This window comes from Electrona antarctica (genome assembly GCF_951216825.1).
Source record: "Electrona antarctica genome assembly, chromosome: 23".
NCBI classification, from domain to species: Eukaryota; Metazoa; Chordata; class Actinopteri; order Myctophiformes; family Myctophidae; genus Electrona; species Electrona antarctica.
This window is the reverse complement of record NC_136804.1, coordinates 15,664,281-15,689,597: the sequence shown is the minus strand read 5'-3', so window position 1 is coordinate 15,689,597 and position 25,317 is coordinate 15,664,281. Positions and strand designations below refer to the sequence as shown.

The following is a 25,317-nucleotide window of genomic DNA, read 5'->3' as shown; positions in this document are numbered from 1 at the left end:
AGGCCAGTCCAAAAGGCCACATGCCCTTTGAGGATGCCTGCCTGTAGACCTAGTGACCTAGCTTTTCCATCTGCTCCATCTGCACCCATGTTTCTGTTCTACCATGAAAGGTGGACAACTTCTTGCGCTGTACCAAAAACATAACAGCTATTATGGCAGCTATTTGACTAAACGAAACCCTGAATTATCCCATATAAGCCCTCAAGCTAACAAAACACAGCAAGAGACAGATGACAATTTGGGGATTAACTGATTATTTAACATCAACAAAACATTTATTTATTTTTCTCTCTTGTTTAAATGGAGAGGTGTCGCCTCTCGTAGCCTGGTGGATTGCACGTTTGAGTTCAGTAGGAATCTCCCAAAATAACATTTAGTCTCACTGGAGAAGGTATAATTATATATATAACTAGAAAAAGTGCCCTTCTGGGCACAGGTCTCCACCAGGAGGATAGGACTGTGTGAGATGTTTGGCAAAATGTTTAGGAGTAATATAAACATGTTTGCCTTTGATGGCAATTGGATGACTTGAGGCATTTTGTTCCAAAAATGTGTTGTGCAAAAATCAACCTGTTGGTGGCGCTATAACAGGCCAATGTGAAAAGGGTGGGATATATTCCTCAGCCTAGTAAGAAAATGTGTGAAAGATTTGACGTAAATTGCATGCTGCGTTCATGATTTGAGGCTTTTGTTCAAAACGGGGCAATCTTGCAAACTGTGAAAGCCAATTATAGCCAATTAGGATGGAATATGAAATATCGGACAGATCCAACTTGAGCACATGACCATAGAGATACTGTGTAACGATTTGTGAGATTTTTGGACAGAATCTGGAGGAGTAATATCAAAAAATGTGTTTTACAAAAGTCGGCCTCCTGGTGGCGCTATAAAAGGCAGATGTGGAAAATGCAAGTCAAAGGTTTGTCCTTGGCCTCTAGGGAGTGTGCATGCAACGTTTCACGCAGATCGGTGCAGTTTTAGGTAAAAAAAAATGTGAAAAGCTGCCTCATGGTGGCGCTATAACAGGCCGTTCTGGAAAGTTTGGGGCAGAGGTTCATCGTTGGCATCTAGGGAGTGTGTGTGCAAAGTTTGGCATCGACCGGGTTAACGGTGCCGGAGATTAGCTGTACACAGACGGACGGAAGGACACACACACGGACGGACGGACACACACACGGACGGAGTGCAAAACATACTCTCTCCCCATGCCTTCGGCCTGGTGGAGACAAAAAGGCAACAGAGGGAAAGCAAGGAGGACGGGGGTGGTGTCGAGTCTAAAACTTTCGTCTGTGATTTTTTCACACTCCCAATTAAACGCAGGGAACTATCAGTTAGATCCAAAACATCATGTCTATCCCACACAATTAAAGTGGCACTTCAACTCCACCAGCTCCTCTACAAAAGCTAGGGATGGCTTTGTGTAGCAAAGAACTTGAAGTACTCATTTTCTTTACTTGGGTAAAAGTAGCAATGCCACAATGTTACATCTAAAAGGCTCACATTCCAAATGCTCACAAATCTTCTCTTTTTGAAATAGGGGTTCGTGGTCAAATGCAAAGCATAAAACATGTGCCGTTCTTCTAGCTCAGAAAGGCAAACATTAGAGAGAATAGTCTTCTCCAGGGTTTTGAGGGGTGCTTCTGGCCTTCAGACATGACGTCACGTGGCAGTCAAGTCTATGGACTTTTAATGTTTGTCTTATTCAAATCACTGGACGGGGGTGGCGTGTGGTTACTTGCAGTGGTATGAAGTAACCAAGTACATTTACTCAAGTACTGTAGTTAAGGACAGTGTTGAGGTCTTTGTACTTTACTTTAGTATTTCCAATTTCCAATACTTTTACTTCTACTCCACTACATCTCAGATCCAAATATTGTACTTTTACTCCACTACATATATTTGAAAACTTTAGTTAGTTACTTTGTAGATTTTGATTATTATTACAAAACATACATGAACCACTTACAGCCCTATGTACATTTCGGCCATTTGAAAATGGACGATCTAAAAAGTTCACAATGCGTCGGAATTAGACAGACGGGAGCATCGAGGTTACCTCTGGCTTCGTGAGGGGCTCTTTTGTGAGGCAGCATTTTTCCTGAGCACAATGTGGACTCTTTGTCCAGAGTAGAAACACTGCAGAGTATAGTATATTATGACCTGCATTCCTTCAGCCATGCAGGCCAAGCCGCTGTTAAAACAGCCCTACAGTAACTAACAGTCTACTGGTCCTGAGAGGTATCACTGCTAGTAAATGGTAAATTTATATAGCGCCTTTATCCAAGGCGCTTTACATAGATTGTGCATTACATTCACCCATTCACACACAAGCCATGCAAGGTACCAACCAGCACATCGGGAGAAATTTGGGGTTCAGTGTCTTGGCCAAGGACACTTCGACATGTAGCCAGGAGGAGCCGGGATTCGAACCGCCGACCCATGGATCATTGGACGACCTGCTCGACGACCTGCTCTACCTCTTGAGCCCCAGTCTCCCAGCTCAGGGATAGTGGACACACGCACGCTGAGTCATGACCACACCTGTCTGCTTAAATGTAGTCGTCACACACACACACACACACACACACACACACACACACACACACACACACACACACACACACACACACACACACACACACACACACACACACACACACACACACACACACACACACACACACACACACACACACACACACACACACACACACACACACACACACACACACAGAAAGCAACGTTCTGAAACATTACACTTCCGATGAAACCAGGTTTACCTGAGAAAGTGGTGAATAAACAGAGCATATGCATAAAGGCCTCCGTGTTAATTAACTCACGGGAGTGTGTAAACATTGACCCAAATTTAAGTTTCAGGAAAAATAAGAACAACGGGTCTTCTGCCTGGCTGCCTCCTGCATTCGGTCTGCTTTCTTCACCCTTCTGAGAAAGAAAACCCCAGCGCTCTAAAAAGACGCAATAAGCATGACGAGGTGTAACTCAATGAGCCATGCCTTCACCAGGGAAAGCCAGCCACGATGACTGGGCAGGAACCAGGATTAATGTACACTATGTACACAGTAAATAATATGAGAAGTCAAGTCAGCAGGTAGGCATGCCCAGAGGCAGTGGTGAAAAAGGGGGGCATGCACAGCTAGGGTTTGTGTAAACACAGACATTGAAGACAAAAGTGAAGACGAAAAAGTGAGGGCGCAAATTGTGATTGGCCGGCGTGATTGGGTGGGAGATGTGCCATTGGTTGAGCATCGCATAATGATTGTGCCACGGGGGACACCCGTTGTAGATATGTGGCCGGTAGAGAGATGTCAGACATTGAGCAATACTCGAGATATACAATACTTGGACCTCTTAAGCTACGCCTGTGGCTGTTGTATGATAAGAGGATTGGCTAATTTTGGCTTTTTGACTCAAAGGCTTATAAATACACCAGGAAGACATATTGTCATATTATAACCGCATCTGGGGGTCTATTGGATAGACCTCCAGAGAGACAAAGTCACAAACCTCTGACATGGAGAAAGACTGTGCTGTTTGGTTGGACAAAAATCCTCTCTCGATCCACTACCATTGAAAAAACAGGTTAACCCTATGCCCAGCTTTCACGGTTTGTGTGAACACAAACATTGGCTTGTGATTGGCTGATCACCCCATAGCGATGATTTGATTGGCTGAGCACAGTAGTAGTACATAAGAAAAGTGATGACTGAAAAGTGAGGACGCAAATTGTGATTGGCCAGAAAAGAATGAGATGTATGGTGAGTGCCCCTCACCTCGCACGGGTGTGATTTTTTTTTTTTACTCAAGTAAAAGTATCAATAATGCAATATGGAAATACTTTGTTACAAGTAAAAGCCCGGCCCAAAATGTAGTTAAAAAGTATTGGTATCAAAATGTACTTTAAAGCACAAAAGGTAGAAAGCACTCAATATGCAGAATGTCCCATTTAACAAGTTTTTAAATGCCTAACATGTATACAAATCTTTTGAAAATAGCAAATCTACAACAATGACACGCATTGTGAGGTTGTTGATCGTCTATTTTCACTTCCACTTAGTTACTTTCCACCACTGCTCAGAGGCCATTGTGTTGCTATGGGATACAGTTGATGCTTGCCTAAATCAAGCCATTTCCTTTCCTACACAGGAAAATCCAGGGTGATTTATATGTGTGTAACTCTGAAGAGTGAACAAACATGTAATGTAACCAAATCACACAGACTAAAATCCAGAGGATTTGACTAAAATCAAATAAAAAAGGTGGGAAAAGTGAAAGGCATGTTTTCATAACATGTTCATACTACAAAAAATAATAAGTAAAAAAAAAAAAAGAAAAAGAAAAAAAAAAGAGAGGCGGGATTCTTTTCACACCAAAATGTCACCGACCATATTTAATTCATGATTGTTTGTAAATGGCACACAAGCCCTTGTGATCAACCGGCTGAGGGAAGGAAAATTACACTGACATTTAGGAAAGCGGTAAGAGCCTTTACATTTGAACATCGGCTGAGCTTCGGCTCACCAGGCTAATAGAATCTGTGCGTTTTGATATGGATTTACTTGACCTCAGACGGCAATCCAAAAAACATGATAGGGTTTATGTGAGAAGTAGTAGTGTGTCTGTCTACACACAGATCTGTGTTAGGGAGGTGAGAATCTCCGGCACTGATTTTGCCTAGAGAGGGAATTAATTCCTTGCTGGAACACAGTGAGTGTGTGTGTGTGTGTGTGTGAAACACTGACAGACAAGACAAAATACACACGGGTATAGTGAATGTGGCTGACGGAGTGCACGTGTGTGTGTGTGTGTGTGTGTGGGGGGGGGGGGGGGGTGGTCAAAGACCAGAGTACAGGACAGAGCCAATTAGAATAAGATCAAGGAAGTGCACAAACGCAGAGATGGGATGAGACAAGAAGGCCAGTGATGTCCCTCACGTCTGTCCGAGATGAGAAAGCAGCCAAACAAACACTCCTCCTCCTCCCTCCCCCCCCCCCCCAAACTTCACGTGTGTGCGTTGTGTGTGTCAGAGGCTGCTGTGAAACACCCAATTACACAAGAGCTACACTGTGTACTGTTCCCATCACTGAACTTCTATTTCAGGACATTCATTCTTGCTATCGTGCCTGGCAGGGTTAGGCATCTATAGGGCAGCAACTAACTCTCATTTTGATTACACCGATGATTGTTTTTGCTTTTAGCTTCTGACAATTATGTTAAGCTATGGTGGAATAAGGAAATCATACAGAATTATTGTAAATGGCTTATCGCAAGTTATCTGAACCACGAAGATATCTTGAAATGGCTTTCTGTTTATACAGAAGTCAAAAGCATAATGAATTATGTTTTGATAGACACGGTACATCACAAAAGTTATTATTCAATTACTAAAAGGTTAATACTTTTTCTGTCAATCGGAGAATGGCCTAATCACTTCAACCCAATGAAATGCCTTTTGAAAAAGCAATGGGGAAATCACACAGTAAACATTGATGGAATCATACAGTACCTACATAGAAACTCAACAAAAGTTCAGAAACTTAACTTTGGTTCATTATTTCTCCACTTTAATAATACCAATTGGTATTTTATATCATTTTAATCGTTGACTAGTCACCTTTACAACGAGGTATACTGTAGATTGTAAGGATCGGGTGTTCGTGGAATCACAGCTAAACGTGTGGGTAGCGCCTCCAAAAGAAGTACCAAAATGGCAAGTGGTTGGTATTCAACCTTGCTTTGAGTTGCTTAGTGGATTGGATGATTGCACTCTCACACAGCAACAAGAAAAAAAAAACACTCATAGGTCATTTTTACACTTTATTCATTTTACACTCTGTGACAGGGAACTCAGTATAGCGGGTGGAACCGTGGAAGATCCAAAAACAGCTGCAACAGCTTGGCACCTTCTCCTCATGCTGGTCACCAAACCTAGCCACATTTTGTTGTGAGATGGCATCCCATTCCTCAATCATGTTTTGTTGCAAGTCATCCAACGTGGTTGTGTTGTTAGGTAGCGTTGTCATCCTAGGAGGATGGCGTTAGGTCCCAGATTCTGAAGATATGGGATGACCACCCGAATCTCATCCCGATAACTCCCTGCATTTGAGATTGCCTTCAATGATGACAACCTCAAGTTCTGTCTTGCCTGTGAGAGAGATTCTGCCCCATACCATGCCAAGCTGTTGCAGCTGCTTTTGGATCTTCCACCCCGCTACTGAGTTCCCTAACACAGTGTAAAATTAATGTAAAAGAAAAAGTGTAAAAATGGCCAATATGTGTTGTGTTTTCCTCATTACTGTGTGAGAGTGCAATCATCCAATCCACTAAGCAACTGAAAACAAGGGTTGAATACCAACCATTTGCCATTTTGGCAAATCTTTTGGAGGCGCTACCCACACATTTAGCTGTGTTGCTCATTCCACGAACACCCGATCCTTACAATCTATACTTCGTTGTAAAGGTGACTAATCAACGATAAAAAATATATATAAAATACAATTGGTATTATTGAAGTGGAGAAATAATGGAGTTAAGTTTCCGAACTTTTGTTTGCTGAGTTTTGTACGTAAGCCTTGCCGGCTTGGAGCTTATCTTCTGTTTTTGTAGCCTGAGGCGGCTTGATGTACACCCCTGGACATGATGCTAGTATGTACACCCCTGGACATGATGCTAGTATGTACACCCCTGGACATGATGCTAGTATGTACACCCCTGGACATGATGCTAGTATGTACACCCCTGGACATGATGCTAGTATGTACACCCCTGGACATGATGCTAGTATGTACACCCCTGGACATGATGCTAGTATGTACACCCCTGGACATGATGCTAGTATGTACACCCCTGGACATGATGCTAGTATGTACACCCCTGGACATGATGCTAGTATGTCTTGACGTACACCCCTGGACATGATGCTAGTATGTCTTGATGTACACCCCTGGACATGATGCTAGTATGTCTTGATGTACACCCCTGGACATGATGCTAGTATGTACACCCCTGGACATGATGCTAGTATGTCTTGATGTACACCCCTGGACATGATGCTAGTATGTCTTGATGTACACCCCTGGACATGATGCTAGTATGTCTTGATGTACACCCCTGGACATGATGCTAGTATGTCTTGATGTACACCCCTGGACATGATGCTAGTATGTCTTGATGTACACCCCTGGACATGATGCTAGTATGTCTTGATGTACACCCCTGGACATGATGCTAGTATGTCTTGATGTACACCCCTGGACATGATGCTAGTATGTCTTGATGTACACCCCTGGACATGATGCTAGTATGTCTTGATGTACACCCCTGGACATGATGCTAGTATGTACACCCCTGGACATGATGCTAGTATGTACACCCCTGGACATGATGCTAGTATGTCTTGATGTACACCCCTGGACATGATGCTAGTATGTCTTGATGTACACCCCTGGACATGATGCTAGTATGTACACCCCTGGACATGATGCTAGTATGTCTTGATGTACACCCCTGGACATGATGCTAGTATGTCTTGATGTACACCCCTGGACATGATGCTAGTATGTCTTGATGTACACCCCTGGACATGATGCTAGTATGTCTTGATGTACACCCCTGGACATGATGCTAGTATGTCTTGATGTACACCCCTGGACATGATGCTAGTATGTCTTGATGTACACCCCTGGACATGATGCTAGTATGTCTTGATGTACACCCCTGGACATGATGCTAGTATGTCTTGATGGACACCCCTGGACATGATGCTAGTATGTCTTGATGTACACCCCTGGACATGATGCTAGTATGTACACCCCTGGACATGATGCTAGTATGTACACCCCTGGACATGATGCTAGTATGTACACCCCTGGACATGATGCTAGTATGTACACCCCTGGACATGATGCTAGTATGTCTTGATGTACACCCCTGGACATGATGCTAGTATGTCTTGATGTACACCCCTGGACATGATGCTAGTATGTACACCCCTGGACATGATGCTAGTATGTCTTGATGTACACCCCTGGACATGATGCTAGTATGTCTTGATGTACACCCCTGGACATGATGCTAGTATGTCTTGATGTACACCCCTGGACATGATGCTAGTATGTCTTGATGTACACCCCTGGACATGATGCTAGTATGTCTTGATGTACACCCCTGGACATGATGCTAGTATGTCTTGATGTACACCCCTGGACATGATGCTAGTATGTCTTGATGTACACCCCTGGACATGATGCTAGTATGTCTTGATGTACACCCCTGGACATGATGCTAGTATGTCTTGATGTACACCCCTGGACATGATGCTAGTATGTCTTGATGTACACCCCTGGACATGATGCTAGTATGTCTTGATGTACACCCCTGGACATGATGCTAGTATGTCGCAGGGATTTACCCCACCATCCAATCCTTGCTGCTGAGCGACATGCAGGGAGGCACTGGGTCCCACAGTCTTTGGTATGACCCGGCCAGGGATCGAACCTACCAGCCTGCCCTCATATAGTACAACCCTTACATAGCTAAATGGCAGTAGCAATAGTTCAGCACAGGCTAACATAGTTTTGTTCTATTTTTTTTAGAAAGAGAGTTGTAAATATATATATAAATTTTTTCCCCAATGTTAAAAAAACGTTAAAAGTCTATGGCGTGGATGGCTATTTGTTAAAAGAAGTCAAATACGTACTTTGCCTAGAATGAGTTAACTTAACCCAACCCCTAATTAAGCTTTGTATTATAGCAATTGCGGACCTTGTTCACCTAAAATCATAGTCCTTTCCTTCTTTCCCTCTTCGCCAAATGTTCTTTTGCCGAAAATAGCAGATTTATGAGCTCAGAATGCTCTGCCGCACGTTGTGAGCTTGTAGATCTGCAATTTTGCCAAATGTTCACCCACACTCAGAATAGGGTTCATGCGGTTAAGGGTGATGGACATCAAAACATTCCAAGATTAAAAGGCATGACATCCAGGCATTTCACACTCTTCACCAACTGTCTGCTCCATTTAGCATCATCATCATCCGTGAAACACAGACACTTCAGAGTTTTGTTTTTTTTATATAGTGAGGGTGAACTGAGCAAGGTGCTAGACGAAGAAACAGAAGATATGAATTGAAATGAGCGTGAGGTGAGAGAAAGTCTCCTAATCCAAAGGGAGAAAAGCTAGAGAGACAGTAGTACTAAGGTAGATGCGGAGCTTTAGAACTGGACTGGAATGAGTGCACCGATGGCCTAGCGGTTAAGGCACAACCACATATAGGCTCTAAAGCAGCCTGACAGCGTGTCAAAGGTTCAAATGAGCCTGAGCCTGACGACCTTTGCTGCGTGTCACCCACTTTTTCTCTCTCCCCGTTTCCTGTCACTCTCTCCACTACTACTATCCAAATAAAGGCAGAAAAGTCCCCCCCAAAAAAGGGAAAAAATAATAATAATAATAAGTGGACTGGACTCCAGGTTGGGAAATAAAACTGCAAGAGTGGCAAATTCCCTGAATTTGTACTAGATTGAATGACAAGATGAGACAGCATGGCTTACATGTGGATCCGAATGTGTTTTAATAACTCTTAATTTAACTCTTAATACGTAATAGCGTACAAATTGAACCAAATAGACCTTAAAGTACTAGTTCACCCAATTAACCATAAGCCCATAATTCCTAATAAGCCAATCATTTGATGACTGGGTCATCATCGGTCAATAGGAGACTTTGAAGGGTTCTTTGAGTGTCCTACCGGAGAGTCGGAGACTCCGCCAGTCGTCAAATTATTGGCTCAGGAATGTGACAAAAACAAACAAATCTTGCTGGATTCTAGGCTTCATGGGTTGTGTAATTCAGTGGTTCTCAACCAGTGGTCCATGGACCACCATCTGAAAATAGTTCCAGGAACCCTCCCCAGAAGCAAAGATTTGAGTTAAAAACGTTCGCTCTGAAAGAATATATTCAAACATTTGGGCCACATTTTCACGATTTTTCAAAAATAGCAGAGCTACAAGCTCGTAGCGCAGTACTCGGTGCCGCGCTATGAGCTTGTAGATCTGGTATTTTTCAATAGCTAAAGCATAACAATGCTGGAACCCTTGAGAGTGCACAGAGTTAAATGAACGCTCAGCATTTTACAGTGTGTACATAATACATACATAATATATGCATACACACAGACAAACACACGTAAGCCACTTGTTTCACCACAAGCGTGTCGTAATGTACAGACTACAGAGGCTTAATCTGTTTGTTAATAAGCAGCGTATCACATGCAGGTCAGGTCCAGGGTTCTCCTTGAAGGCTCAAAGCATGTCAAAGCAAGTCAAAACATGGCCGGTGCTGTAACGTTTTGGGTTGTCTCAGTGGGTCTGGTCTCTCTCTCTCTCTCTCTCCCCCTCTCTCTGTGAACGTCAGTCTTACACAACTCTCGGTGTTCCTTCAGTGAACCTGCATGTGACCTCTGGCAATGTTCAACCGGTCAAGCCGTCTTCCCAGGTGACTCAATAACCACCAGGATGTCAAAGGTACTTTTTTGTACGCACAGTCACAGACTGTCGCACAATAGGGCGGCTTTCCACACTTGACTTCAAGAACGCGTAACGCACACAACTGTGAGGATCAACTTTACACAATGGTGGACTACAGCATACAGTACGTACACACACCAGACACCACCGTTGTCCACACAGATCTGGTCATATCACATTCGTACCCCAAAACTACTTGTTCGTACCCCAAGAAAAACAAAAAAACAAAAACATTATGACCAAACAAAAGGGAGTTCTACAAGGACACACCTTGGGGATTTGTAAATGTGCAGCGCATGCCATATAGGAGAAATAAGGATGAACAACAGATCGTTTTACTTTTGGTCCCCTTTGATTTCCCTGTATATGGCGAATCATGCTTGATTCCCGTTGGCTTGGTTATGGTTCAACACTAAACCCTAGAAATTCTAGGTCAGCAAAATCTTTGCAAAATTACATATTTAAAAAGGTTTGCTCATAATGGCATGCTCAAAACAACACAAAACTGGCACCACAGGGAAATGTTAATATCACATTCATACATGATACGCATGTGAAGGTAGGAAATGATATGCTTGTGAAAAGAGTACTGAGAGAAAATTCAGGGACAATCCCAATAGGTTTCTCTCCCTTCTCCGGAGGCATTCCACATGAGCTCGGTGACTCGGTTTCAAGCTTCACGCCATGGTGCCACATTCTTCCCTGTCAACACACATAGCTATGGATCTGTGTGCGCGCGCGTGTGTGTTTGCTTTGGAAAGGGTTCTCTTCGATCAAGGCAAGGGAGCCTGGCAAGCACAGATCGTGGTCTTCGTAGCAACATTATCATATCGGGAAAACAAAGTAGACTCAAAGACATGTGACTTGACCTTGAGCTAGGATAAGCAACGTCAAGGCTTGCACTCATCTGACAGAAACAAGGCAGAGGGCGTATGTATAATCTGAGCAGGAGACAACCAATGACTATTGTGTGTTTTGATTTTGGGGGAATTAATGGGGGTGATATCCTGGCAACACATAGACTCGTATGAAGTAACTCATATCTGAATATGTAGTAACTGATCTTCTTGAACCCTCCTATGGTGAAATTACAACCAAATGATTTGTATTATCACAAAATTCCATGCAGCTGCATAGGAAAAAAACAACAGCAGAACATGACATTGCGGTTGGTCTGTGAACAGCAAAGCAGAGCATTTGCAGCCTAGGAGCACTGCTCTTCACAGGGAGGGAGAAAGGATGGATGGTAAGTGGATGAATACGTGAGTGTGAGTGGTCCGTGCCATCGTTGATATGCCAGTGTCAGCAGCACCATCGTGACTCCAATGCGAGGTGACAGGAGGAGGCCCCGCGAGGACCACTCCACCCCACCACGGGGAGCACACGTGATTACATGAGCATTCACACATCATGCACATGGCCCCCATGCACGTGCAGGGCAGGCTGACCAGCATCGTCTCCTGCATGACGTTGCTGTCGGGCAGAAACCTTGTATCTCCATAATAACTCATGTTCTTTTGCCCTACTTCACACTACAGTGTCACAGTGTCACACAAAAGTAGCAAAACAAAATAGCCGGTCTATAAGTTCGCATTTTGAGCGTGTGCGTACACACACACACACACACACACACACACACACACACACACACACGCATCTATAAGTTCGCATTTTGAGCGTACACACATGCACGCACGCAGAGCAATTAAGGTTTCAGCGTATTGCTCAAGGCTATAGACCACTTGCGTTCACGCTTATGCTGCATTCACACAGGCAGATGCAAAGCTACAGTCTACCATTTATTTCCAATGGAAGCCAGCGACATGAAGATACAAAGACACATCCAACAGTTGTAGCTGCGGCAAAAGATACAACAGCTACAAAAACATTGAGCTGGTTTCAACTTCAGCTACAAAGATACAAAGCTACAAATATGCTTTGCATCTTTTTCATCTGCCAGTGTGTATGCAGAATTACTCTGCTTATTCCAATCTCAATCTCGCACTTTGTAAGTAGTTCTGTTCTGGGTAAGAGTGTCTGCGAAATGCAGAGAGTGACAAGCCGGGATGATGAAGGCAAAGACACGGCCTCGCCTCCTAACCTCTATGGTCATTTAAATGGCACTGGTGAACTATTCAATTCCTTCTGCATTGACTTAGGCTAGACGCTAAGCTATGGTTGGATGGATGCCATGTCATTACATTCCTGCATGCATTGTCCCAAACACTATAATCTAAATAAGAAATAGAAGAAAAGAAAACTACTCTTGTAGGATGAACCGTACTGATGTCGGTGTCCCACACACATGACACAAGATTATATCTCATATAACCCAATAGGCAGATTGCAGGATGAACCCTACTATTTTGGTGACCCAATGGACTTTCGTCTAGTCTAGAGCTACCCTGATTAACACAAATGACGCTTCCATTTTACCACTTCATAGCTTTTTAAATTTCACTTTAAGGCTTGTAATTGTTGTATACATTATGACTCGAGTGAGTGAATTAAGCAATATTACACGAGAGGGTGTGGTTTAACGTGACTATTGCCACGACAGTGATGCGGTCCGGAACGAGACGTAGTCGGCGCAGCTGCGCACAGTTTCTCCCGGCGGATCCTGCCGGGAGCTGCCTATGCCATAGAAAGCATAGGTGAGTTCCATGCTAGGTGTGGAGTGGTGCTCTAGTATAGAGGGTATGCGCGTGACATCATCAAACCCGGAAGTTATGCAGGAATGCCTACAGAGTGGCATAAAACTACTTTCTGGCCTTGACAGCCCATGCATCCAAACAGAAAAGTCATATCTGATTGTATTAAACAATGTTAAACTCACTTTTCCTGTTGCTTTGCCACTCGATTTTCCACTCGATGTGCCATTCACTTTAAGCATGCGCATGCCCTCTATAGGGACAGTAGGTAATTTGTTTTTGAGGGGCACTAGCCCCTCCTATGACCAGCTTTCCGGGTTTGTGTGAACACAAACATTGGCTTGTGATTGGCATGATACATATTGAAGATAAAAGTGAAGGCAGAAAAGTGAAGACGCCAAAAGTGATTGGACGGAATGACATTTGTTATGATTTGATTGTTCGAGCACGGAATGTGATGTATGATGATTTTTTTGTGGTGCAGCCACTCCAAGGAACAGCAATGTCCATCCCTGGTGATGTCCCGTGTCCCTATGTTTAGGGTCCCAATAGGGGCAAAAGTGGCGCTGTTGTGCTAGAAACAGAGAGAGTTGTTGCACTGTTGCCTGCCAATTACAATGTGGAGCGTGCATGAGAGAGAGAGGTCTGCTAATTCCCCCACACAGTAACTCTCTACCGTTTCGGACGCGGGCGGCTTGCCAGAACCAGGCCGGCACCCTGGGCGCGTTCATGTGCGTCTGGAAGTTCGAAAAGATTTTTTTTTAAATAAACCTATATATTTTGCTCTATGTTGAATAGCGAAAATAGCCAATCTGCAAGCTCAGAATGTGTCGCAAGCTTGTAGATTTGCCATTTCCGTAGACGGTTTTGTCTATTATGACATGCCCAGAATAGGGCATAGCTACATACTGTAAGAAATGCCATTTCCTATATGGCTCAGGCCCATCGACTGGAATTAACACATTCACAGCTTTGCCCATAAGATCAAAGACTCAAATAGATTAAACAGTACAGTGGTCAGAAGTTCAAAGCAGGACCTACATGTAGTAGTCCAAGGCTGGCCAGGCCTACATTTAGCCTGTAAACTCCAGAAGTTTGTTTTTGTTTTTGAGTACAGTGCTTCTTTACACAAGTGCAAATGTTCAAGAGCCCGGCAGCAGGCACCGTAAGCCTGTTAACTGGCAAACACCAACGTTACTGGGAATACCAGCTTAGTGGGTGACATAACGTTACATCAGGGGATGGACAAGTATCATTCTATAGTATTCATGTTCACTGGGAATACCAGCTTAGTGGGTGACATAACGTTACATCAGGGGATGGACAAGTATCATTCTATAGTATTCATGTTCTAGGAAGCTTGTTCTATCAACATTTGTTTTGCAACTTTTATGTTTAGATGTTCATTGCTATAAATGACTGGGTTGTGATACCATTTTCACTTTTCAGCTTGAAGCAACCCCAGTGAGCGTTCTGCCAAGAAATGCTGGATAAAAAATGCTGGATAGCATAAAATGCTGGACATCAGTTTACCATAGAAATGCAAAGCAGAAAAGCTGCCAACAGCACAAACCAAAGAAATGGGTTTCTGTGGACAGTGAGTGGACACACAGCCTCAAGTCTAAAAGCTCCTCTGTGGGTCACACGTTCAGCTGCCCCATGATCTTGCACGGCCTAAATTTGAAGTCTTTGACAGGAGGGCACTCAGGGAGCAAGTGTCAAGAAAGACGAGGAGAAGTAAGTACACGCCACTGAGCCACGGTCACAGACAGTAGCCAGTTCAAGGGCTAGTCAGGCCTGTAAAACCATAGACTAATCCCCCACTCTCTTCTCAACCGGAAGAATCAACCTGGCCTTCCCAGAGCGCAGAGGCCGCCTCCCTGAGGGGTTACACATCACTCTCCATATCATCCAGTCAAAAGGAGCCGGATCTCTTGGCCCACCTACACTGTAAACTCCTTGGGTGTTCATTTAATTTAACAAAGAATGTGGGCCTGGGCCGGCCGAGTGGTCCAGGCACCTAGGCTGGTAATCCAGCCTGACAGCGTGTTGTGGGTTAGAGTCCCGATCCCGACGACCTTTGCTGCGTAGCACTGTCACCCCCCCATCCCTCTCTCCCCATTTCCTGTCACACTACCGTCTACCTATCAATAAATGCATACATAATATTAATATTTATAATGTAATGATATTATTTATATATATATATATATATATATATATATATATAAAATGGAACCAAATGGTCTCATAAGGGTTGGTAACTTTAATGTGTACACAAGCCTGGACTCTTAATCCTACTCATGTGGTGACATGATAGAGGCATGGATTAAAAGCCAGCTCACTCAGCCACTCAGCCAGCAATCCGTTCATGCTGCCTGATTCCACGGTTGCAGTTGCACCATTAATGATTTCAGTTTCCTCAGTTCATAAATCATGACTGGCATATCGGAAACAATGAAATTTTTTTCCCCCTTTCAGCATGTTGAAATGACCTTGAGATATAAAAACAAAGTATCTAATATAGATTTAGAAAAAATAAACATCTAATTAATTTCCCTCACTTCGATAACCGATAATAATTGTCATGACCAACAACAACTACGGTCGCAATGTGTACAGATTAATTGAGATTATATGAGGATTAGCATTTTAGCCATGACCCTTTGGCCCTGCTCACAGCTTCAACTTCCGTTGCTAGGACAGAGGGCATTCGCACTGATCACGCAGCACGACACGCACTCAAGCCACAGTCTTCTAAAGAAAATGCACCGGGCCCACAGAGTGCCCCAATGCATGCTGCTTCTATAAATAGGCCATGTTCTGGGGGGAATGTCTGTGCTGAACCAGTTGATCAAGCAAATACACACTGACAATGAAAAGTAATCTAATCACAGTAATGGACAACAACGTACACCGCAGATTTTTGTGATGCGAGTGATTTGGTGCATTATTCGTTCAGGCTTTCCTCTCTCTTGTGCAATTTCAATTTGCTAACAAGAAATGTCAAAGCGAACAGTGGATAGTTGACCACTCATGCCTTTATGATTATGATGATTCAAATCCATCATATATAGGAGTATAATTATAATCAGCCTGCCTCACCCTTAAATGATCCATTTTAAAATCAGATTGAAAGGGTTTGGTTCTATACATACACTTATCCGATTTTCATTAAGCATTTAAACGATGAATCTGCCCTCTAGCCCTAAATCACTGGTTCTCAAAGGGGGATCCGAGGACCCTCGGGGTCCTTGAGGGGGTTCCAGAAGTTCCAACAAAATTAGTTAATACAGAATCGAGCTTGTAGATCTGCCATTTTCAAAACATCTTGAATAAATGTACATTTGTTTTAAAACATTTTAACAACACAAACCTTGTATGGCATACAATATTTACATATGGGGCTCTGTGGCCAAATACAGTACCATATTACTTTGGGGGTCCTTGACATGGAAATGTTTTGAGACCCTCTGCTCTAAAGAATGTCAGAAACCTCACTGGATTTGTGGCGGTCCTGTAGGCAAACGTGGTCTCCTGGATGAGCCAGATGTGACAGTTGCCGTCAGGCTGACAAGGTCCTTCCCTGACCCCCCGACACGCTTCGTGCCGCGGGCCTGGTTCCTCCGTCCTCAGACTGACTTCCACATCAGCGGCGCTCCGAGACAGAGGCACGGGAAGACATCTGCTCTGTGAGGCTGCTGTTTCTGCGCTCCGCTCCATTCCCCTCGACGGTGCCTTCTCCCCAGCTTCCCTCCTTTGTACAACTGCTAGGATGGGGTCTTTTTCAAGATGTCGTGCACGGGAGGAGTGTCTTCAAAGTCAAACCCCACTCTGCATGAAGTCAAACCCCACTCGGCTTGCTCTGGGGGGTCATTTCCCCCCCTTTCTCAGTAAGGTTGTGTAAAGCCAGTGGGTTTGAATCCCAGTGCACCCAACTCCAAACCAGTAGTGTAGTGTACATAGTTTGTCACAGGCAGGCACCAAAAAGGTACAGACAGACAGACAGACAGACAGACACACAGACACACAGACACACAGACACACACACACACACACACACACACACACACAGTCTAAATGAGTTAAAAGCAACAAGCCACTTGACCAAACACATCCTCTCAGTAGTCAGTATTGAACTAATTAAAGTGAGGCACTTTAATTAGTCAGTAATTGTGTTGACATTGACTTATTAAAGCCAGCCAAAGCCCTACTCATCCAATATCTAAACCCATTGCCTGGATCTGAACACCCATCTCTGATTACAAAGAATTATACCACACTGATCGCAGGCAATAAATCAAAGTATCAACTATTTATCTGTATCAAGCCGCTGCGGCTGGCAGCCTCATCCAAGAACCCCTTATCAAAGCATGTCCTTGAACCTTGGACAACCATCAGAACCTTCTGAAAAACTAAAAAGAAGATAAGATACATTTAGGAAGCACCCAAGTAGTTTGAGCACCAAGTCATGGTCAGGTTAAATCAGTTTGATCATAAGGCCCTTGAAATCCATAAAGCCATGAGGTTAGAAACTCCCTTTCTTAAATACCTGTTGAGGTTGTGGGTGGAGAGTCTTATTATGGCTGAGGCTAGATCATTCACAGTCACACACACACACACAAACACACATTTTCACCAGACTGGCAACTTAAGGCTTATTGGGCTTTTACATAATGTATGTTAAGCACCTAGGCAAACGAACGATAACTTAAAACACTATGGTGAGGTGAAATAGAGGGCAAGGACATGAAATAGCATACTTAGTAGTCAGCTATTCCCCCCCCCAAAAAAAAGAAAGAAAGAAAAAGGTTTTAGTTCATATAGCCTTCAGTACTACATACATGTATTCTCGAGCTGGGCAATCAACCGAAAATATACCAAAACAGACATTTGGACCGAACCAATAAACGACTTAAAACCAAATAATCAAGGAGTTTTTTGAGAATGTTTTCTTATAGATCACACAAATTGAAAACATTTTAATATATTTGAATAAATCAATTAGTCTGATCATCTGAACACCACTTTAACCTAAACCTGCATTAATGTTCGTTGTACAAAAATAGCCGATCTACAAGCGCACACCTCGTTGCGCTGAAATGCATTGTGAGCTCTTAGATCTGCTATTTTCACCATTTAAAAAGAAAATAACATGATATTGACTGACTAAGTCAAATCGCCTAGCCCTATACTGCTATGAATGAACATTGACAGTCTCATTTTGATCACAGTTGAATTGTTATCTCCAGTACAGGAAGTACAGTCAAAGGTTATGCTAAAAGCAGTGTATAACACAAAAAACACCAAGGGCTTGTTTCCATTGTGGGACATTTAGATTATACACCATCAGTAATGCTCATACAATATTGGAATAAAGCTATGCAACACAGATTGTAAAAGGAATTCTGGAACAAACGACAGAACAGACCTTATCGGACCAAATCGTGTCCAACATACTTGAGTTACAAATGTTCTATTAGGATGCTAGAGACAGATAGAGATAAAGATGTCTTTATCTGTGGCCTATAATGCATGTCAAAGGGGGCCCTTCCCTGAAATTAAAGAGTTTGGGAATAACTAAATAGTTCATACTGTGACATACAAAATCACCATAAGCAACAACAACATCATCATCTTCTTCAGTCTCCTTTCTTTCTTTTCTTATTTTGGTGAAGTTAAGTACAAAAGAGAATGATATTTGTCCTAATGCCGAGTCAGTGAGGTTCTGTGGACCGGACCCCACACCCTTCTTGAGGCAGTTCCAGGGGGTCCCCAGCCACGTGAGTAAACATATCATCATAATCGGTTAATAACCACTTTAAACCTATATAAATTGGCCATTTCAAAATAGGCTTAGCCGATCTACAAGCGCACTACAAGTAGATTAGCTTTTAGATCTGATATTTTACAAAGATATATTGTGACCACAAATGTGACATTTGTTATTATGTTTGAAACATTTTAACAACACAAATCTTGTAGGGGGTCCCTGGCACAACACCTTTTCAGATGGGGTCCACGGCCAAATACAGAATAATAATTTGGGGGGGGTCAACACTGAGAACCACACTGTGCCGAGGACCATGACTTGTCTTAGCCTTGAATTAAAACTAGCACAGATGTATTTTATCAATCTTGATTTGCAAATGAAAAGTACAAGTCAGACTTGATTAAATGCATCTACTATCACATACTGTGATAGTCCTGATCCAAGGCTAGACTTGACACCGTCACCAGGCAGGGCACATGACACTCAAAGAGGTTTCCTATTAACGGACCTAAATCACTCCATCAATCCACTGTCTGTGTCACACTCACACACGGCGACACTGACTGACAGACAGCTCCGCGAAAAAGTAAACCCAACGTGGGTATAGTCAGTGTAGTAGTGCTGCTATAGTGCAGTGGTACTGTGGTACTCAAACTTTTCAAATTGCAAGCTCTTTCTTTAACACCGAGCCTCTGACAGTATAGAAATGGAACCATTTGTACACTGTTAGAGTTATAATAGACCTGTGTAAGGGACAATTTAGACCCCCCCCCCCCCCTAAAAAGGAACTCCGAGAGTACCTGGAAGGAATCCAGTTTGAGAACCACTGGTAGTGCGTGTGTGGCACCAAAACACACTGTCTGCACCTCTGACATGACATGAGCAGTGAGTGAGCAGCACCATGTTGTAGGCTACGTTTTCTATGCCCCCTTTTGAATTAATTTGCCAGTCGCTTGTGTGAGAACAACAACACGTACAGTAAAATATGGAACATAATGGAAACTTGCCCCATCTATAACTCTTTTGTTTTGAGAGTGTTAAAATGAACAGCAGCCTAAACCTAGACAGACGTACACAAGACAAGAGACAGCGCTGAATCAGCTTTAGCTTCAGTTAGCCTGGATGGCTGGCTTGCTAGCATCATGTAAGGTTGAACACAATGCGAGTAGAGCTTCTTCCATTGCAGTATTATATAGCAGTATTACCAAACGCCAAACAACCAGCAGCAACAGGGGGAGGAAAAGGCTAACAACACAACAGTGTTGTTACTTGCAGCTACAAAAACAACAAGGTTATACCTTTACCTTTTTCATCCGCGGGGCTTCGGCCACGGTACCGTCCCGGTTGACGAAAGCCTCTCCTCCTCCTCCTCCTCCTCCGCCGCCGTTCTGTTGCTGCGGCTCCGGTCGCTGCTTCAGAACCGACGCCTGGGGCATCTTGCCGGGGTTGGTCGGGCTGAGGAAGCCGCCCGGGCAGCTCGGGTCCTCGGCTTTGACCGAGAAGGGCTCCGGCGCAGGGGTCGTCGTCGTAGCGGGAGAAGAACCGACCTCGTGTTGCGGCAGCGGCTCGTTCTTGATGGTCTTGGCCGGGGTTTTGTCCTCCGGGCTCGGTGTCACCGCCGGGGAACCACCGGACGGTACTTCTTTGCCAACGCCGGGGACGTCTTTGATTTCGACCTCGGCCATTTTCGCTGCCACAACCTGGACTGACATCGTCGCTGCGATTTCACAAAGTCCTTTTCCCCACCAACCAACACACACTCTCTCTCTCTCTCACTCACATACACACACACACTCACTGAGATAACCAGCCAAGCGGATGTGAAGTGAAGAGGGACCATGGGACTGGTGCTAACGCGCGTTGCATTATGGTCGTTGTAGTTCCACTTATTTCTCAATCTGAAACCTCTGCCTGAATTAATTAAAAGGCCTGAAATCGAAGTACTCAGATTGTAGCAGCAATACAATACCACAAGTAAAAGTCCTGTATTCTGTAAATGTGTAAACTGCATGGTTATTAATGTCTGCATCAAATTGCATTGCTCTGCATTCAAGTCAAGTGCATGGTTACTTATTATTTAGTTATTTCACATCTTGGGCTAGTGTAGAGGTCAGAAATGTGAACTACATCGCCATCATGTGGAGACTTTTACTCAGTGCCGTATACTGTAGGTACAAGTTCCAGGATTTCAGATATTTTTAAGTTATAACAAAAAGTAAAACTATAAATTAAAAGGTTAAACCACTACTAATGCTAATGTTTGTCAGTAACAGGGGTCTTCCGGTCTTCCCCCTCTGTCCAGATCTTTAATAAACAGAAAATACATTTTCAGATGGGTTGATATTGATAATCTTCAGTCAATCAGGAGAGAGTACCCATTTATCAGCTTCAATTTGATAATATTCCAGTTCCAAACTTTTGTTCAATACACATCTACTCTTACAAAGAAAGGGCACAGACATTTGATAGTCTGACGTATGAAGTACACACTTAAGCTCAATTTATAGCCTAACAATAATCACACAACGGTGTCGCTTGCCGAAAATAACAAATACTTGTTGACAAGCAACACCATCACACAACTTAGTAAAACTTTGGCATTATATAGCAAGTCGGCCTTATGGAGAGAACACATGTCACAGATCAGCACAGTCTGACTTTAAAGGACCACTTCACCATTTTTCTTCATATAATTGGTCTATTGTTCATGATAAAAATAGTTAAAATACCACAATTATTTTCTACTCAGTCTATGACTCATATAGTAAGAGAAATCTATGAAAATCTGGGAACTAAATCGTTACCAAGAAATTTCTTCACCAATGTGTTTCTAAAGGTGTCTAATAACATGTACTAAAAGTTTGAAATTCAACTCCCGTGGGAAATTGAGTTATTAGCATAATATGTGACCATACCCCTTAACATCCTATATAATGCAAATTTCATCATTCTTTAAGTAGCATGTGACATATGAAACTATAGGGTTTTCATGATTCTGAATCCATTCCAAGCATTAGTTTTGCACAAAAAACACTCCTTGGGAGGAAAACGGCCTCACAAACGTGATGAGGTCAGCACATTTGGTCAAGTGGATATGGCCTAATTTAGCCCAAGGAGTGTTTTTTGTGCAAAACTAATGCTTGGAATGGATTCAGAATCATGAAAACCCCCTAGTTTCATATGTCACATGCTACTTAAAGAATGATGAAATTTGGACTTTTTTGCCTTATATAGGATGTTAAGGGGTATGGTCACATATTATGCTAATAACTCAATTTCCCACGGGAGTTGAATTTCAAACTTTTAGTATATGTTATTAGACACCTTTAGAAACACATTGGTGAAGAAATTTCTTGGTAACGATTTAGTTCCCAGATTGGTCAAATACCTGATAAAATGCCCTTACTAATAGTCATAGACTCATAGTCATAGACCGACCTCATCAATGGGGAATCCAAGCTAATAGAAACTGCAAGCTTTCTATTCATGAAAAGTTGCAATGCGATAATGGAAGCCATCGTTCTCACGATAATACAAATGTAAATTTATATTAAATAAATAAAAGATCTTGTTTAAAGAAAATCTGCCTAACAATGATGTCACTGTTGGACGGGTTTCTGAACTGCCCACAGCCCTCCTATGAGACACAGACCGAGTAGGAAAACAATGGGGTATTTTATCATGAACATTAGTGAGGACCAATTATATGAAGATAGGTTGAAAAGTGATCCTTTAATGGCAACTCCCTATAGGAACTCAATTAGCCAAGTTCCTCTATTCTGTTGGTGAGGACCTTGAGGTCAGCGACCCTTCCTTAGTGCTCTGGTCCTGTTGTCTACACTCACTCTGGTCCTGTTGTCTACACTCACTCTGGTCCTGTTGTCTACACTCACTCTGGTCCTGTTGTCTACACTCACTCTGGTCCTGTTGTCTACACTCACTCTGGCTATGATCTGGATGAGGAACATACAGATCCTTCCTTAGTGCTCTGGTCCTGTTGTCTACACTCACTCTGGCTATGATCTGGATGAGGAACATGTCAGATCCTTCCTTAGTGCTCTGGTCCTGTTGTCTACACTCACTCTGGCTATGATCTGGATGAGGAACATGTCAGATCCTTCCTTAGTGCTCTGGTCCTGTTGTCTACACTCACTCTGGCTATGATCTGGATGAGGAACATGTCAGATGCATGGATCGTGTCACTCGATGTGCAGATTGTGAAACTAAAACATATTTCTCAGCCTCTGTGTGAGTCTTTTGAACATCTGGCCTATTTTATCTTTTTTGAGACAGCAACAGGTCTCGGTCCCAGACCCCCTGTTGAAGACTCCTGCACTATAGGGATAAATACATTGTGGATTTGTCAGAGTAGGCCTATCCATCTTATACTGTGTGAAATCTATACTTCATTACTTGCAGCATCCATTGTCATGTTTTGTGTTTTTGTAGTGTATTGACTCAACTTGTCAGACAGACAAGTGAGGCAACCATTGCAATGTTTACAAACAAAGACTGTGACATACAGCACTAAGTCTAACTTGGTAGATATAGCCTCCAGGTAGTCTGAAGGAAAATGTTGCTATTATTTCTGTCTCTGGGGTTGCAAAATTTGATTTCTAACGAGCTGGAAGCTTCAGTCAGCAGCTGTCATTAGTGTACAAAGCTTCGTTGCACTATAGCCTACTCACTGTATAGATGTATTACAAACCTATAGGCCCTACATTATAGGCCTATGGCAAAAAATAAATAAATAAATACAATAAATCAATCAATCAGAAATAAATAAATAAATCAGAAATAGGCTATAGCCTAAAGGGGGTCTGGGTATACCCAATCTCTTGCTCTACCACTATGCGTTCACCATGAGGCATATGGTACGATGGACCCTTCCACCAGAAAGGGCCCCGCCGTGGTTCAGTCTTGAGAGCGCACTTTGTGCTCCTCTGGCGCCTATTGAATGTCTCACAACTAAACTGGACTCAATTAGCAAATCACACCCGATTATGTCTCACATTCATTGGGTTTGGAGGAAAATAGCTCGTATGTTTAAGTTCGATCCCCTTCTCCATTGGTCAGCTGGCATCTGGCAAAATCCCAAACTTTGTATAGGTAAAAAGCCCTTCCTCTGGGACCCATGGTATCAACGGGGTGTAAAGATTTTGGGAGATCTATACCAAGAAAACAATTTGAAATCATTTGAAGAATTAAGAACATAATTTGGCCTACCACACAATCACTTCTGGCAGTACTTACAACTGAGCCACCTATTGGTAAAAACCTTTGGTTCTCTCACATCACCCCCCCCCCCCTAAAATTGACACAGTGGAAAATATTTTTAAAATATTTGGACTGGGTCATGAGGCTTCTACATACTATGCCATGTTCCTGGATGCCTCTGACCAGTGTAAATTCACATCCAAGTTGCCATGGGAAAGGGATTTAGGACTTACAATATCAGATGGTGATTGGGTTAGAATTCTTAGGAATGGAAGGAAAATGTCAAGAGAACTACGTACAAGGTTGATTCAATTCAAAATTATAAATAGAATATATTGGACACCATCAAGATTGTTTAGGGTCGGCTTGACTGATGGTCCTGAATGCTGGAGGTGTCAGGATAGAGACGGTACACTTTTACACATGCTTTGGGGCTGTCCCAAAATTCAGGAATATTGGACTGCTATACATGAAAGACTGGAGAGAATAACGGGCATACACATTCCTTTTTCACCCAGTCTGTTCATTCTGGGGGATCCTGCCACATTGAGGCATGTTGCTCCTCCTTTAGCTGAATGGATACAAACGGCCATTATGTCAGGTAGGAGGCTGTTGGTCAAGGACTGGAAGGCTCCATCTGCACCTGCTCCATCCCTCTGGGATGCATCGATGGGGCTATTGGCCGCTTACGAGCGACTGTCATACAGGCTGCTCAATAGGATGGACGACTATGACTTAAAATGGGGCTTTTACCATATGCACGTATCAGGACTCTGATTCGTTTCTGGCTCTGAGTGAGCTCTGAACAGGCTGCAACTTTAGAAAAATACACTGAAGGAATATGTCTGGAATTGGGGCTGGGGTGGACTGCGGGATATTTCTGTGCATCTGTTATATTGTTTTGTTTTGTTTTGTTATGTGTTTGTTTTGTTATGCATTTATTTTGTTGTGTTTTGTCTATGTCTATGTCAGTTTCACATACAAAAGAAATTGAATAAAGTACAAATCATTAAAAAAAAAAGAAATAGGCTATAGCCTAGCTACTATATGCAGCTACTTAAACACATGTTATATGCCCCATTTATTTTATAAGATTTAAAAAATAACAAGGGTTAAAAAAAACGATCAGCACGTTTC

The 25,317-nt window shown here is 42.9% G+C and overlaps 1 protein-coding gene across 4 annotated transcripts in view; it reads right to left on the bottom strand.

The window, feature by feature from the left end:
- Positions 1-20,830, bottom strand: part of ahcyl2b (adenosylhomocysteinase like 2b) — a gene marked incomplete at its 3' end in the record, with an annotated part of 69,067 nt that extends 48,237 nt beyond the window's left edge. For all 4 annotated transcript variants that reach the window (XM_079493767.1, XM_079493769.1, XM_079493768.1 and 1 more), the window contains exon 1: positions 20,268-20,830. In XM_079493767.1, coding sequence (XP_079349893.1) covers positions 20,268-20,675 — 408 coding nt within the window. In that variant the 5' untranslated portion in view covers positions 20,676-20,830. The remainder of the gene's footprint in view (positions 1-20,267) is intronic.
- Between the last annotated feature and the right edge of the window lie 4,487 nt (positions 20,831-25,317).